This window comes from Equus asinus, chromosome 20, assembly GCF_041296235.1.
Source record: "Equus asinus isolate D_3611 breed Donkey chromosome 20, EquAss-T2T_v2, whole genome shotgun sequence".
NCBI classification, from domain to species: domain Eukaryota; kingdom Metazoa; phylum Chordata; class Mammalia; order Perissodactyla; family Equidae; genus Equus; species Equus asinus.
The window spans coordinates 24,239,220-24,254,014 of NC_091809.1; the positions used below are offsets into that span (position 1 = coordinate 24,239,220).

The following is a 14,795-nucleotide window of genomic DNA, read 5'->3' on the forward strand; positions in this document are numbered from 1 at the left end:
GCTGGTGCCACTTGCAGCCGCCTCAAACCGTTCTTAAGTGAACTAAACTGAATATGCCTATTAAAATCTCATTAGCATTTTAAATTCTCCTCCTCTGGGAGGGACCAAGCAGCCATTTCTAGATCATGAGATGTATGTAGTAGCATGTGTAGACGCTACCCATGAGCCTTAAAGGAACATGACTGTTAGGCAATAAACCATTATCTCCCACCTTTTCCTTAACTGAATATTCATGAACTGTACTATGATCTAACAATGAAAGGATCCCCAAACCCTGGTTTGGGGAGGCGCTGCTTTGGGCGAGATGCCTGGTGTTCTACATTGCTTGTGTAAGTGAACCTTTATTCACCTACTTTGGCCTTGGTTGTGCTTTTTGGTTCCACAATCACCAAGAAGTAACCCACTGAGTTAGGTTACAACATCAGGGATGCATCTTTCTGACAGGTCAGTCAGATTCAGAAGGAAAGTATTGGGAGTAAAAACCATCATTTCAGAAGGAGTGACTTCTGAGTATTCAGAATGTATTCAGAAAACGTTTCTGACGTAAAAAAAATTGTATCCCATGGAAAACATAAGAAGGGATACTTTTTCACTGGTGGTGAAATCAGTCTCTGTGGCCATGACCCACACCTTACCTGTGGTTACACTATTTAATCTGTCTGGAATGAGACATCAGAAAATTGGGTTTTATCTCAATAATCTTCTCACTGATGGGTGAGTCTAAGACACTAGACAGTAACATTCATTCCAACAGAGAACTTTGGAATCAGTCCATGACAGGCATCTTCTCCATATAATCTGCACAGATACCGATTCTGACAACTTTCTCCCAATTCCCTAAGGAAATGCTTGCCTTTGCTATCATTTGAGTCAAAATACCACACCCAAGCTCACCTGAACTTCAGCAATGACTCCACCATGCCCAGGGACAGAAGGATCCTTGGAGGCCATCAGACAGATGGAAACTGAGGGGCAGAACCAAAGAACCATAAGTGATCTCAATGAAATAGAAAAGAAGGGCCCACTTTGCAAGTAGTGCTCATCATACAAGGGGGAACACTGCTGGGCAGTAGCGCCATCGATCAGTCACCCGTCCAATGTAGGAAGAAAAGTTCTGTGGATATTCAGCATCAAGCATTGAGAGATGCAGAAGATATTTCCATTTCATTATCTGTTTTTCATCTGCCCATTAAGAACTATCTGGAAAATAATAGTCTAGAAGCGGTTTTCTTGGAAGTCACTCTGATTTCCTAAGTCAGGAATGCCTCTGTTTTTTTTATTTTGTGTCCTAACTCCTCATGTTCACTGCCAATAAAGGACACACCATCCTAAGAATGTGCACTCACCTGGGCAGATGCATAAGTCTGGCTCCACTCTTACACACTCTCAGAAACATGCTTCTGAGAAAAGTACATTTCATCACGGCCCTTCCTCACCCTACTTTCATTTCCACCTGTGGGAATTGTACAGTTCCAGTAGTGGCCTCATCTGGTCAGAAACTGGGGGTGTGCTGCCTGCTTTGACGAATTGATGAATTGTTCTAATTCTTGCAGGTAACATTAGGGACAGTCTCACTCATTCTTGAGGTCAGATTATGGTGCTCTCAAAGGTCCTTTAGTCACTGTGGTCAGCACCATAGACGTGATAGCTTAAGGTTGAATTTAGTAATAGCACGTGGTTCCTGTTAATCTCCATCATGGCAAACATGTGGGCCAGAATATACTTAGAGGGTTGGTGCATCCACCTGCACTTAGGGAAGCCCATGAGGACTCAAGAATACCCTACAAGTTGGTCTTCTAACCAAACAAATGCTCCGCTTAAGAAGCACAGGGAGTTATTTGTAGGTATGGAGAGAGAGATTTTTTCTATGACTTTGAAAAATGGCCCTACTGGAATGAGTTACTCAAGATAAAAGAAGCTGCTCTGTTGGAGGAGGTTATTGTGAGAACATGACCACTGGTTGACCCTCCAGCTAGACAGGCAATTGGAGCCTCCTTACCCACTCCCCTGTCCTTGGAATAAACATTCTGCCCACTGTTCCCAAACTAAGAGCCATTTCAAGGATGCAGCCTAGAGAGAATAATGTGTTGCTGAGACCATCTGGACTGTACCCATTGCTGAACCCCGTTAAAGTCTCTATATAAAATTTTAAGTTTTTGGCAGGTGGGTGTGGAGATCTACTCATTTTGCTTCGCCTAAGACAAGCCTCATATGTAAGTTCCTTGCTTATTAAAACTGCCACCTCCCCATCTGGAGTGATCTGCCTCGTTGCTCAGTCTCTCCTTGCCCTCCGTGGACAGGAGCCAGTTTCAGATGCCACCCAAACTCTCGAGGTTGTGAACTAACATGCTCTTATTTCTGAATGAAAATGAGAGAGCAACTGATCCTTCTTATGCTGGGAAGAATGAAGTACCTCTAAATGGCACAGCATGAAGATGAATGTTTACACTTTTAAAACTATTTTTTCTCCATGGTCTGACTGAACTATGACGTGGAGTTTGAGGTAGTGGTGGGAGGAAGGATAAATTGTTCTGTCTAGTGGGGAAGGCATGAATCACCAAAAACTAATTATCACAGGATGTATTTAGTGAAGATTTCAAAGTATGGGAAAGTAAGCACTCATAGAAGAAATCAAAATAGTCATCACAGAACTTTATTAAAAGCTTTAGTTCTCCGTAATCTTACAGGCCAGTTGCAACCTTACATGTCAAGGAATCATTGGGTCATCTGCAGTGTAAAATGTTGTAGATTCCACAGAGAGAATTCTGCTTTCTAAGTCATTATAAAGATGATAATGACAATGACAGCGAAAATAGTAACAGGCATGCTGACACTAATAATAAAGGCACTGTAGGAAGGCTTACTGAGCGTAAGGCACTGCGCTCAGCACCACAGGTGGACTGGCTCTTTCCTTTTCATCTCCAGAGATTTCTAACAGGGAAGCGCTAGCATGATCCTATGTGATAAGAGAGGAAACTGAGACTTAGGGGAGCTGAGTGATGGCTGTGACTTTACACAGGCAGTCAGGAAGGGGCTCGATTCATCACCAGGCTGCCTGACTCAGACCAAGCTATGCCACGGAGCACAGTTCACCTCTTATTATGAAATTAGGAAAATGATTCATTAACTAGGATGGGCCCTCTGTGAGAATCAGAAACAACTTTCTTCTTCCCCACTAGCCTTATGGAATCCCACTATGGAATAGATTGCCCTTGCTGTTGGTTGAAATCTGCAGAGGGTGCCACTGTATTTTTATTCATTTCTTGGTGCTAAAGTCCTGTGGTTACTGTCAGGCACAATGACTGCCAGGCAAGCCCAGTACTCATAGAGGACATTTGGGAGCAGAGCATGAAGAGAAACTCATGTGTGAGATGCAACCCACTGAAAGGAGGAACCAATCTAAACAACAACCAAAGATGTTTTTTTCACTCCAAGTGTTTATCGTGCTTTCATCTATAATCTCATGTCAGAAAACACAATAATCAATCTGATGAATAAGATGGTGGAAGCAATATTGTTGTTAGAGATGATAGCATTGTTGATTTGACAACTTAAAATAATTGGAAAATTACTGCAACTGATAAGGGGTTAATTTTCTGAACATTGTTTAAATACATACATTGCACATAAGAACACATATTATTGAATTAAAATCACATTCTGCAAAATATATAATAAGTTTGGAGATTTAGGCCTAATGCCATGTTGAGATTAATATGCAGACAAGTGTGAGTGACTCCTGATGAGGTGACAGAGGCATCAACACCACAGATATATAATTAACCTTGGTGCGTGAAGGACTCCTGCAGCAAAGGTGCAGCTCTCTCTACACACAGCCACATATTTGAAGACATTTCCCCTAAATTTGCATGAGGATCTTTCTTTCTGCCTCTTAATACAGCAATTCTAAAGTATACCTCTGAAAATAGGTCCAAAGGGTATTCAGGAAATGATTGCAAATAAATGATGAAGAAGAACAAGTTTCACCAGATGCACCAATTACAAAAAGCAAGGAGGACTGATAATTTAAGGGTCTGCTACTGCCATAAGAACTGACCAGTTGTTTGTCATAGGGGTGATTTTGCCTCTCAGGGAACATTTGGCAACATCTGGAGGCATTTTTGACTGTGATTACTGCAGGAGGTGGGAACCATTGCTACAGACATCAAAGGATCCTCTGATGCACAAATTAGTACCCTCGACAAAGACTATTATCTTGTCATAAATGTCAGTAGTGTCAATGTTGAGAAGCCATGGACTAGTCAGGTGAATTTTTTTTTTTTTTTTTTGAGGAAGATTAGCCCTGAGTTAACTGCTGCCAATCCTCCTCTTTTTTCTGAGAAGGACTGGCCCTGAGCTAACATCCGTGCCCATCTTCCTCTACTTTATATGTGGGATGCCTACTACAGCATGACGTGCCAAGCGGTGCCATGTCCGCACCCCCGATCCGAACAGGCAAACCCCGGGCCGCTAAAGCGGAACAGGCATACTTAACCGCTGGGCCACTGGGCTGGCCCCAGATGAATCTTTGATGGTCTATAAACAGACACAAGGATGGAACAAGATAGATGATGAATTGTGGCAGTCTATAACTTTCCTATCTGCTACATCCAAATAAATTCTCTACAAAGAGTTACTCATTTTAAAAGATAAAATGAAAATACTGACAGTAAACATCAGAAAGTATTTCTGTATACTTAGACAGTGGAAGTCATGACATCCCAAGAAAAATGTAAAGAGGAGTTAAATCAATTTGATAAGCTAAAAAATGTAAAGATATCATTGATAATAATAAAAGATACAGAAACACTGCCAGGGAAAATGTTTTCAATAATAATATAGAGAAAAAGATAATATCACTAATAGTTTAAATAGCTCTCAATAATCAAAAACAAAATATGAATTTTCCAATAAAATGTTCAAAGTCCATGCACAAGTCTTACAAAAATAATCAATTGTAAGTGCCAAAGTTATGAAAATAGATTAGCTCATTACACCCAAGATACATAATGAAAATAGGTGTACTTATTAATGTGCAAGATGCATATGTTGCTTTCCTAACCCTTTTAGTGAGGCATATTCTTGTGGGAAAGGCCAAGTGGGTACTTCTTGATCTGTTCCCCAACAAAGATAGTAACCCAGAAGTAACACCCTAGCCACGGAGGAACTGCAGAGATAAGTTCTATCACCAAAGACCTTAGATATATGGGGGCATTTTTATCACCTTCTTTAATTTGCATGTTTATTTGTTAAAAAACTAAGCAGAGTTGGGGCCGGCCCCATGGCCAAGTGGGTTAAGTTTGAGCACTCAGCTTCGGTGGCCCAGGGTTTTGCCGGTTGGAATCCTGGGCGCAGACATGGCACCGCTCATCAAGCCATGCTGGGGTGGCGTTCCACATGCCACAACTAGAAGGACCCACAACTAAAAATATACAACTATGTACCAGGGGGCTTTGGGGGGAAAAAGAAAAAAAAATCTCAAAAAAAGAGAGAAAATAGTCTACTTAAAAAAAAAAAACAACTAAGCAGAGTGGATTTAGAATATCATAATCTTAAAGAGGTTGGGATGTCAATTACAGCTGTTTTCCAAATGTGGAATCATTTGGGGGCATATGAACAAGGCGTCTGGCATCTAGTATGCAACTTCTTATACAACAGAATACATATTCTTCTCAGCCACACATGAACCTTTCTCCAGGGTAGATCATACCCCCTCCGTAAAAAACACCTCATAAATTTAAAATGCTAGGAATTAAAAAATTTGAAATAAAATCAAGATCTCTGACCACAATGAGATGAAATTAGAAATGACTATCTTGGGAAAATTTGGGCAAACTCACATTTTGCCCAAGACAAGACACTCTGAAATAACCAATGGGGGAAAGAAATCAATAAGGAAATTAGAAAACATTTTTAATGAATGAAAAGGAGGGCCCAATATTCCAAAGTTTACGGGCAAGATCAAAAACACTAAATAGATAAAAATTATACCCACAAATGCAATAAACTAACAAAGAAAAAGATCTCAATCAATAACTTAACCTCTTATCTAACACATTCAAAATGATGAGAAACCAAACCAACAGTAAGGAGAAAAGGAAATAATAAAAATCAGAGCAGAAATTAAGAAAATAGAGAATAGGAAACCCACAAAGAAAATCAATGAAACCAAATATGGGTTCTATGAAAGGATCAACAAGATTAACAATAGAGAGCTAATAGACAATTTAGTTACATTGACTTGAAGAAAAAGAATCAACTCAAATCTCTGGAATCAGAATGAGAGAGGGGATTTTCTTACTACTGATATTATAGAAATAAAAAGGATTATAAAGAAATTCAATGAACAACTGCATGCAAACATGTTAGATAACAGATGAAATGGACAAATTTCTAGAACTACAAAAACTACCAAAAGTGACTCAAGAAGAAACAATCAGATTAGAATTATAAATGAAAGTGGTTGAATTAGTAAACAAAGCTACCCATAGGGGCTGGCCTGGGGGCCGAGTGGTTAAGTTCATGCGCTTAGCCTCAGCAGCCAGGGGTTTCGCTGGTTTGGATCCTGGGTGTGGACATGGCACGGTTCATCAAGCCATGCTGAGGGGGCATCCCACATGCCACAACTAGAAGGACCCACAACTAAAATATACAACTATGTACCGGGGGGCTTTGGGGAGAAAAAGGAAAAATAAAATCTCAAAAAAAAAGCTACCCATAGAGCAAAGCCTAGACCCAGAGGGATTCACAGCAGAATTCTCCAAAACATACAATTAAGGTTTGTTTTTTTTTAAAGATTGACACCTGAGCTAACAACTGTTGCCAATCTTCTTTTTTTTTTTCCCCTGCTTTTTCTCTCCAAATCCCTCCAGTACACAGTTGCACATTTCAGTTGTGAGTGCCTCTGGTTGTGCCCTGTGGGATGCCACCTCAGCGTGGCCTGATGAGCGGTGCCATGTCCGTGCCCAGGATCCGAACTGGCGAAACCTGGGCCGCTGCAGAAACCCAACCACTCGGCCATGGGGCGGGCCCCCACAGTTAAGCTTTAATAGTGATTCTTCATGAAATCCCCTAAAACAGAATCAACACAACACTTCAAACTCATGTGTGAAGCCAGTATTATCCTGATACCAAAATCAGACGAAAGTATCACCAAAAAACTCTGCAGACCTATTTCCTTTGTGAATATGGATCCAAAAAATCCTCAGTTAATACTAGCGCCTAATCCAGCAACAACCTAAAAGATTTATACATCATGACCAGGTGGGATTAATTCCAGGGATGCAGGGCTGGGTTAACCTCTCAAAACCCATTAATGTAGGACATCATGTTAATAGAGTGAAAAGAAAGATGACTTGATCTTCTCAAGAGACACAAAGGAAATATTTGACAAAATCCAACATCCATTCATGGTAGAAACACTCAGCAAACCAGGATTTGAAGGAAATTTCCTGAACCTGATAATGAGCAAGTATAGGAGGCCCACAGCTAATGTTATATGTAAAGGTGAAAGGCTGGATATTTTGGGGATATTCTCCCCAAAATGAGGAACAACACAAGAATATCTGTTCTTGCCACATCTATTTGACAATGTATTGGATATTTTAGCCAGAATAGTATTGAAAGAAAAGGAAATAAAATGCATCCCCGCTGGGTAGGAATATGTAAAATTATCTTCACTTGTATATGACTTAACTTTAAGGAATCCACTGAAAACCTCTTAGAACTGATAATCAAGTACAGCAAATTTTTATGATACAAGATAAGTATATAAAAATAAATTTCATTTTATACACTGCAATGAACAATCTGACAATGAAATTAACAAAAGAAATCTACTTACAGTAGCATCGAAAGGAATAAAAGGGGAATAAATTTAATAAAAGTAGAAAATACTCCAGAGGCTACCCCAGTGGTGCAGTGGTTAAGTGGGCACTTTCTGCTTTGGTGGCCCAGAGTTCGCCAGTTTGGATCTGGGTGCGGACAGGGCACTGTTTGGCAAGCCATGCTGTGGTAGGCATCCCACATATAAGGTAGAGGAAGATGGGCACAGATGTTAGCTCAGGGCCAGTCTTCCTCAGCAAAAAGAGGAGGATTGGCAACAGATGTTAGCTCAGGGTTGATCTTCCTCAGGAAAAAAAAAAAAAGAAAGAAAAGAAAATACTCCCAAAACTGCAAAACACCATTAAAGAATTCATAAAGATCTATAAATGTGAAATTACTAATGTTGGTGAGGATGTGAAGAAAAGGGAACCCTTGTTTACTGTTGGTGGAATGTAAAGTGGTGTCACCACTACGGAAAACAGTATGGAGGTTCATCAAAAAATTAAAATAGGGGCCAGCCTGGTGGTGCAGCGGTTAAGTTTGCACGTTCTGCTGCTCGGTGGCCTGCGGTTTGCCGGTTAGGATCCCGGGTGCTGACATGGCACCGCTTGGCAAAAGCCATGCTGTGGTAGGTGTCCCATGTATAGAGGAAGATGGGCATGGATGTTAGCTCAGAGCCAGTCTTCCTCAGCAAAAAGAGGAGGATTGGCAGTAGTTAGCTCAGGGCTAATCTTCCTCAAAAAAAAAATTAAAAATTAAAATAGACCTACCATGTGATTCAGCAATTCCACTTCTTGGGACTTATCCAAAGAAAGGAAAAATGCTAACTCAAAATGATATATGCGCCCCCATGTTCACTGGACCATTATTTACAATAGCCCAAGATGTGGAAACAACCTAAGTGTCCACCAGTAAATAAATGGATAAAGAAATTGTGGTATAAATGGACAATGGAAATTATTCAGCCATAAAAAAGAATGATATCTTGCCATTTGTGACAACATGGATGGATCTCGATGCATTATGCTAAGTGAAATATATCAGATAGTGAAAGACAATAATTGTATGATCTCTCTTATATGTGGAATCTAAAACAAACAAACAAATAAACAAAAACACCAAGTTCATGGTTACAGATAACAGAGTGGTGGTTGCCAAAGGCATGGGGTGGGGGAGATTGCAGAAATGGGTGGAGGGGGTCAAAAGGTAAAATGAAAAAGAAGGGAGCTGTATCAAAAATGCATAATTATGGTAATCACATAGTGACAGAAAAATTATTATATACTTTCATATATTGTAAATTTACAAACCATGTACCACTGCTATTGGATGATCATTAGTGAACATACACACATGCAAAGGGATATCAACCACAGAGCTGCAAGCATTCTGAGGGTAGGTGGAGAAACATCCTCTTCTAGCCACATTTTCTCTGAAACTAATTTCTCATAATAATAACCAATAAACTTTTTTTATTGTCAAAGATTTGATTTGAATTTTGGAAGTTAAAAAGAATCAAGTGAGGTTGGGAGGGGTTTGGATATTCAGATGTTGCAAATCTTTAATAAAATGAGCAAAGACCTTGGAGCGATGCTGTCTTTCCCCTTGTTCTTTATTACTCCCTAACCAATGGAGGCAAGAAAAAAAATAGTGAACCCTAAAAATAACTAACTAAATAAATAAATAAATGAAAGGGAAAATAGCCCATGTTCATGGATCCTTAGATTTAACACTGTTGAGATGACAGTGCTTCTTAGAATGACCTGGATTTCCAACACAATCCCTATCAGAATCTTAGCTGACGTCGTTATAGAAACTGGCGAGCTTTTGATAAATTATATGGAATTGCAGGCAAACCAGAATCACTAAACCAATCTTGAAAACATAAGAGAAAGTGACAAGACTGACATTTCCTGATTTAAAATCTGACTTCTCAGCATGGTAATCCAGGTAATGTGGTAATGACACAAGGACAGACAGAGATCCATGGATTTGACTGAGACTGCAGGTATAAACCTATTCATCTATGGTCAACTGATTGTCAAAAAAGGTCCAAGAATGAGGAAAGAATATTCTTTAAAAAAATTAGTGCTGGACAACTGGATAAAACATGCAGAGGAATGAAGTTGGACCCTTACATTACACCACACACAATAATTTACCAAAATGGATCAAAGACCTAAACTAGAGGTAAAACAATAATACTCTTAGAAAAAACAAAGAGGAAAATTTGGATTTGGCAAAGAATTATAACACCAAAAGTAAACACATATGGATAATTTGAACTCTGTCAAAAGTAATCACGTTTTTGCTTCAAAGTACACCATCAAGAAAGTGAAAACACTCATGGGAACCCGGGTGCACTTCTGGTGGGAAAGCAAAATCATGGCACCACTGTGGAAAACAGTATGGGACTTTTTAAAAATATTACAGCAAGGCTTACCAGAGGATCAAGCATTTTCATTTCTGAGTATATATCCAGAAGAATTCAAAACACGGACTCAAACAGATATATGCACACCTGTGTTCACAGTAGCATTATTCACAGGAGCCAAAAAGTGGAAGCAACCCAAGTGTCCATCAACGGATGAATGGATCAACAAAATGTGGTCTACACATAGAACAGAATAGTGTTCAGCTTTAAAAAAGACATGAAATTCTGACACATGCTACAACATGAGTGAACCTTGAGGACATTATGCTAAATGAAACAAGGAAGTCAAAAAAAGGACAAAATCTGTATGATTCCACTAATATGAGGTATCTAGAGTGGTCAAATTCATAGAGACAGCAGGACAGTGGTTGTCAGGGCCTGGGGGTCAAGGGCAAGTGGGCATTGCTGTTTGATACACAGAGAGTTGCAGTTTTGCAAGATGAAAAGAGTTCTGGAGATTGGTTTCACAATGTCAGTGTACTTCAAACTATGAACTATACACTTAATGTGGATAAGATGTAACTTTGATGGAATAAATATAGAAGGTAATCAAAAGGTACACACTTCGAGTTATAACATAAATAAGTCATGGGGATGTAATGTACAGCATGGTGACTATAATTGATAATACTGAATTGTATATTTAAAATTCGCTGAGAGTAGATTTTAAAAGTTCTCAACACAAGAAAAAATATATATAACTCTGTGTGGTGATGGCTGTTGAGTAGACTTATTGTGGTACACCTGAAATGAATATAATGTTGATTGTCAATTATATCTCAATTTTAAAAAATGAAGTATTCATACATGCTACAACATGGAATTCCCTGAACAAATTATACCACATGAATGAAGTCAAACACAAACACCGCATATTATACAACTTCATTCATATGAAAGTCAACAAATATGGAAATTTATAGACAGACAATAGATTAGTGGCTGTCTAGGTCTGGCACTTGAAGAAGCTAGGTGGGAAGATAGGGCAGTGAGAGGTTAAGGGTATAGGAGTTTCTTCTCAGGTGATGGAAATATTCTGAAATTGACTGCAGTGATGATTGCACAGTATCTGTGAATATACTGAAGACAGTGAGTTGTTAACATTAGAGGGCTCTACTGTATTGTATGTGTATTGTTTCTGAAAAAACCCACAACTGTTCAAATAACTGGATAAATGCATTGAGTTTTGCAATGCAAAAGTTTTGCATTCCGATCTCTTCAGCATGTGAATACTTTCCAGTACATCCCACATTTACATAGGCTTTTCTTGGTTTTTTTGTTATATCAGTCCAAATAGGAACCGAATTTCCTTAGGGATATCATAGACTTTTACATTTCAAACTTCTCTCAGGATACATTAAAAAAATGATCTAAAATAAATTTCCCTCCAGGGTAAAACGTACACCTGAGAACTGAATGAACACATCTCATACTTTGTGGTTAGACTGGGAAGAGACCTTGCGCCCAGCTGGGGACGCGGGCTCCAACTTCCCACCAGGGCTAAGGGCTTAGGAGGCCATAGGATTCTTTAAAATATATCAGCGGAGGTGGGGAAGCGCCGGGTGGAAGATCACACATCAGAGTGGAGACAGACTAATTATGACATATGGGGAGGTGATTTTAAGTGTGTTTGCAAAGAAAGGTCACAGTTCCCCGAGTGGCCTCGTAGCATCGCATTTCAATGAAATAGTCCCGGGAGACGACAATTTCCATGCCGCGTTGGCTCAGACAGATAATCTCCATCCTGCTGTCACTCAGGACTGGGGGGTGGGGCTTTCTAACTGTCCAATCAGGGTCGGCTCCTGGACAGATGGGCGGGGCGACACTGGGCAACCACCCCCGACTTCCTATCGCTCCACAGTCCTTCCGGTCACAGGTCGTCTGCTGTTAAAGTCACCGCGTTGCTCTGCTGCCAGCTCTGTCACGCGGTGACCTGTACCAAGTCATAGGAAGGACGCCTGGGACCCAGGAAACTCAGCAATGGTGAGAGTTCTGGCCGGGGGTTCGGAGACACGGTTTGGGCCACGAGGGGCTGGTGGGAAGCGGCGGGGCGGGCCCGGCCTCCCGCGGTCCCCTCCGGGGTCTGCGGCCCCGAGTCCGCGGTGGCGCCGCTCGGCCGTCAGGCCCCTCCGGCCGCAGCGTGGGGGCCGGCAGCCGGGCCCCGGGCGTCCTGTGGTCCCTGCGCGCGGCGACTGGGGCCGGAGCGTCTCTGGGCCGCTGTGCGCCCGCAGCCCCGCGTGTCCCAGACGGTGCTGGGCCCCGCGGGAGGGTCCGCAGGACGGTCGGGGCTCGGGCTCCGGGGTCCGTGCGCGGAGGGGCTGCGGTCTGTGGGTCCCCAGGGCCTCCTTTCTCCTCGGAGGGGACCCGTTTCCTCCCGAGTTTTCTGAATGTTTGGGGAGCAGCGTCTCAAATCCACGAGCCTGTGCCCCCAGCTCTTCCAGGACCGACAATAAATCCCTAAATTTCCAGATCCCTCTTCACGTTCCCGAACGCCAACTTCCCGTCTCCGAGTCACAGCGTCGTCATCAACTACGAACAGACCCGATATATGTATATGTATATAAGAATATATATATATTTTTTTTAAAGTTTGGCACCTAAGCTAACAACCGTTGCCAATCTTCTTCTTTTATTTTTCCCCCCTGCTTTTTCTCCCCAAAGTACATAGTTGTATATTCTAGTTGTGGATCTTTCTAGTTGTGGCATGTGGGATGCTGCCTCAGCGTGGCCTGATGAGTGGTGCCATGTTGGCGCCCAGGATCCAAACCAGCGAAACCCTGAGCCGCCGAATCGGAGCGCGCGAACTCAACCACTCGGCCTGGGCCGGCTCCCTGACCCAATATTTTGTTTATCATTTTCCCACAATCAATGGGCGGCCCTTTTAAAAGGGTTTGTTTCTTGTTTGTGGATGTTTTACTTGAGAGAAAGTAGCGAATCCCCGCCTGGAAGCGCGTTGTGTGAACTCCTTCGGCCTCTCCTCCCAGGCTGTGTCCTGGGCGCAGACGTTCAATCCTAAATCCTTTGGTTGGAGGTTCCTCTGGGCAAACTTTCCCCGTGATCTGTCCAGTCAGCGCTGCCCCTCCCTGGGTTTGTCAGCTTGAAAAGATAGATTCTCTTTCTCTTGTCTCAGGTTTTCAGTGAATAAAAGTTTATTTCATCAATACAGCTTGAAAGACAGTATAACATTTTTTCAAACAGGAAAGAAAGAGGTGAATTTCAGGAAAAAAACATTCCAGTAGTTCATTGCATGATTTAAAAATTATCTTTTTTCCTCCAAGAGCATGTTAGTAATATTCTGAGATCTGGGGCCGGCCGGTGGCGCAGCAGTTAAGTGCGCACATTCTGCTTCTGGGAGGCCCGGGGTTCGTAGGTTCGGATGCCATGTGCGGCCACAGCACCGCTTGGCACACCATGTTGTGGTAGGCGTCCCACATATAAAGTGGAGGAAGATGGGCATGGGTGTTAGCTCAGGGCCAGTCTTCCTCAGCAAGAAGAGTAGGATTGGCGGCAGATGTTAGCTCTGGGCTGATCCTCCTCAAAAAAAAAAAAAAAAAAATCTGAGGTCTGTTCGTTTATTTTGGGTGAGTTCAAATGGATTTCCAGGGCTTAGACTGGCAGACCTGAAGTGCTCAAGTATTTACAGTTTATAAAATGATTTCTTGTCATGGAAATAATTAATATCTTTTTTACTTTTTAATGTGAGGTTTCTTGTTGAGCCAGCAAATGCCATACAATGTTCTTCCTTCATTTCATATAAAGAATGGTTGGAGTGTTTGAGCTGGATTGTTTAAACACTGAGTTTGTGTCATTTAAGATATCAGTGGTGGTCCAAAAAAAGTCCAGGGGGGCAGGGGCATGAGGGCAGTGAGTCTAAGCTGAGGCCCCCTTGGGCCTGCCGAGGGAAGGCCTTGCAGGCCCAGTTGTTCTTCCTGGGGAGCCTCCCCCTGCAGGTGTCCTACTGCTCACACTCCCATGGAAGGAGCCTTTGTCCTCAGAGGAGCTGCAGAGCCCTGGAAAGCTGGGGGTGCACGTGCTCATGGGGTGGGGAGTGACGCCCTTTCTGAGGTTGTAACTGTGGTTCCTTGGGCCTGTTCCTAGACATAATTGGAGTTTTGCATCCACGGTGTAGGTGCACTCAGAGAGTAATTTGTTTACACTGAGAAAGTCTGTGAGAGTCAGGAGCTCTGTGTCCTGGATTAGGGCCCATTAATCTGGAGGTCCATTTGGGTCAGAACCTTAAACTGGATCCAGCTGAGTTTCCTCACTGTGAGAATGGAGCCTGAGAGAGGGAGCACGTGCATTGCTCCCTGGGGAGAGGAGGATGTGTGAGGCTCCCAGAGCTCCTTCCTGTGGCTGCTCAGGTGCCCCCCCCCCCCCCCCCCCCCGTCTCCAGGGACTGACCTCCTCCAGAGCTCTGTCTCCACCAGGAGAGTCAGGAACATGGGACCTTCTGACTGTGGCTTTCCTTCTGTCCTGTGGGAAGCAGGCTGCTCATCTGAGTTGATTCCAGTGTTTGTGTTTCTTTCCTTTGGATTCC

General features: G+C 42.3%; 1 protein-coding gene across 1 annotated transcript in view; it reads left to right on the forward strand.

Annotated features, from left to right (window-relative positions):
* Positions 1 to 12,114: 12,114 nt before the first annotated feature.
* Positions 12,115 to 14,795, forward strand: part of LOC106829569 (zinc finger protein 709-like) — a 34,646-nt gene continuing 31,965 nt past the window's right edge. The window contains exon 1 of the mRNA XM_044751815.2: positions 12,115 to 12,241. Coding sequence (XP_044607750.1) covers positions 12,239 to 12,241 — 3 coding nt within the window. The 5' untranslated portion in view covers positions 12,115 to 12,238. The remainder of the gene's footprint in view (positions 12,242 to 14,795) is intronic.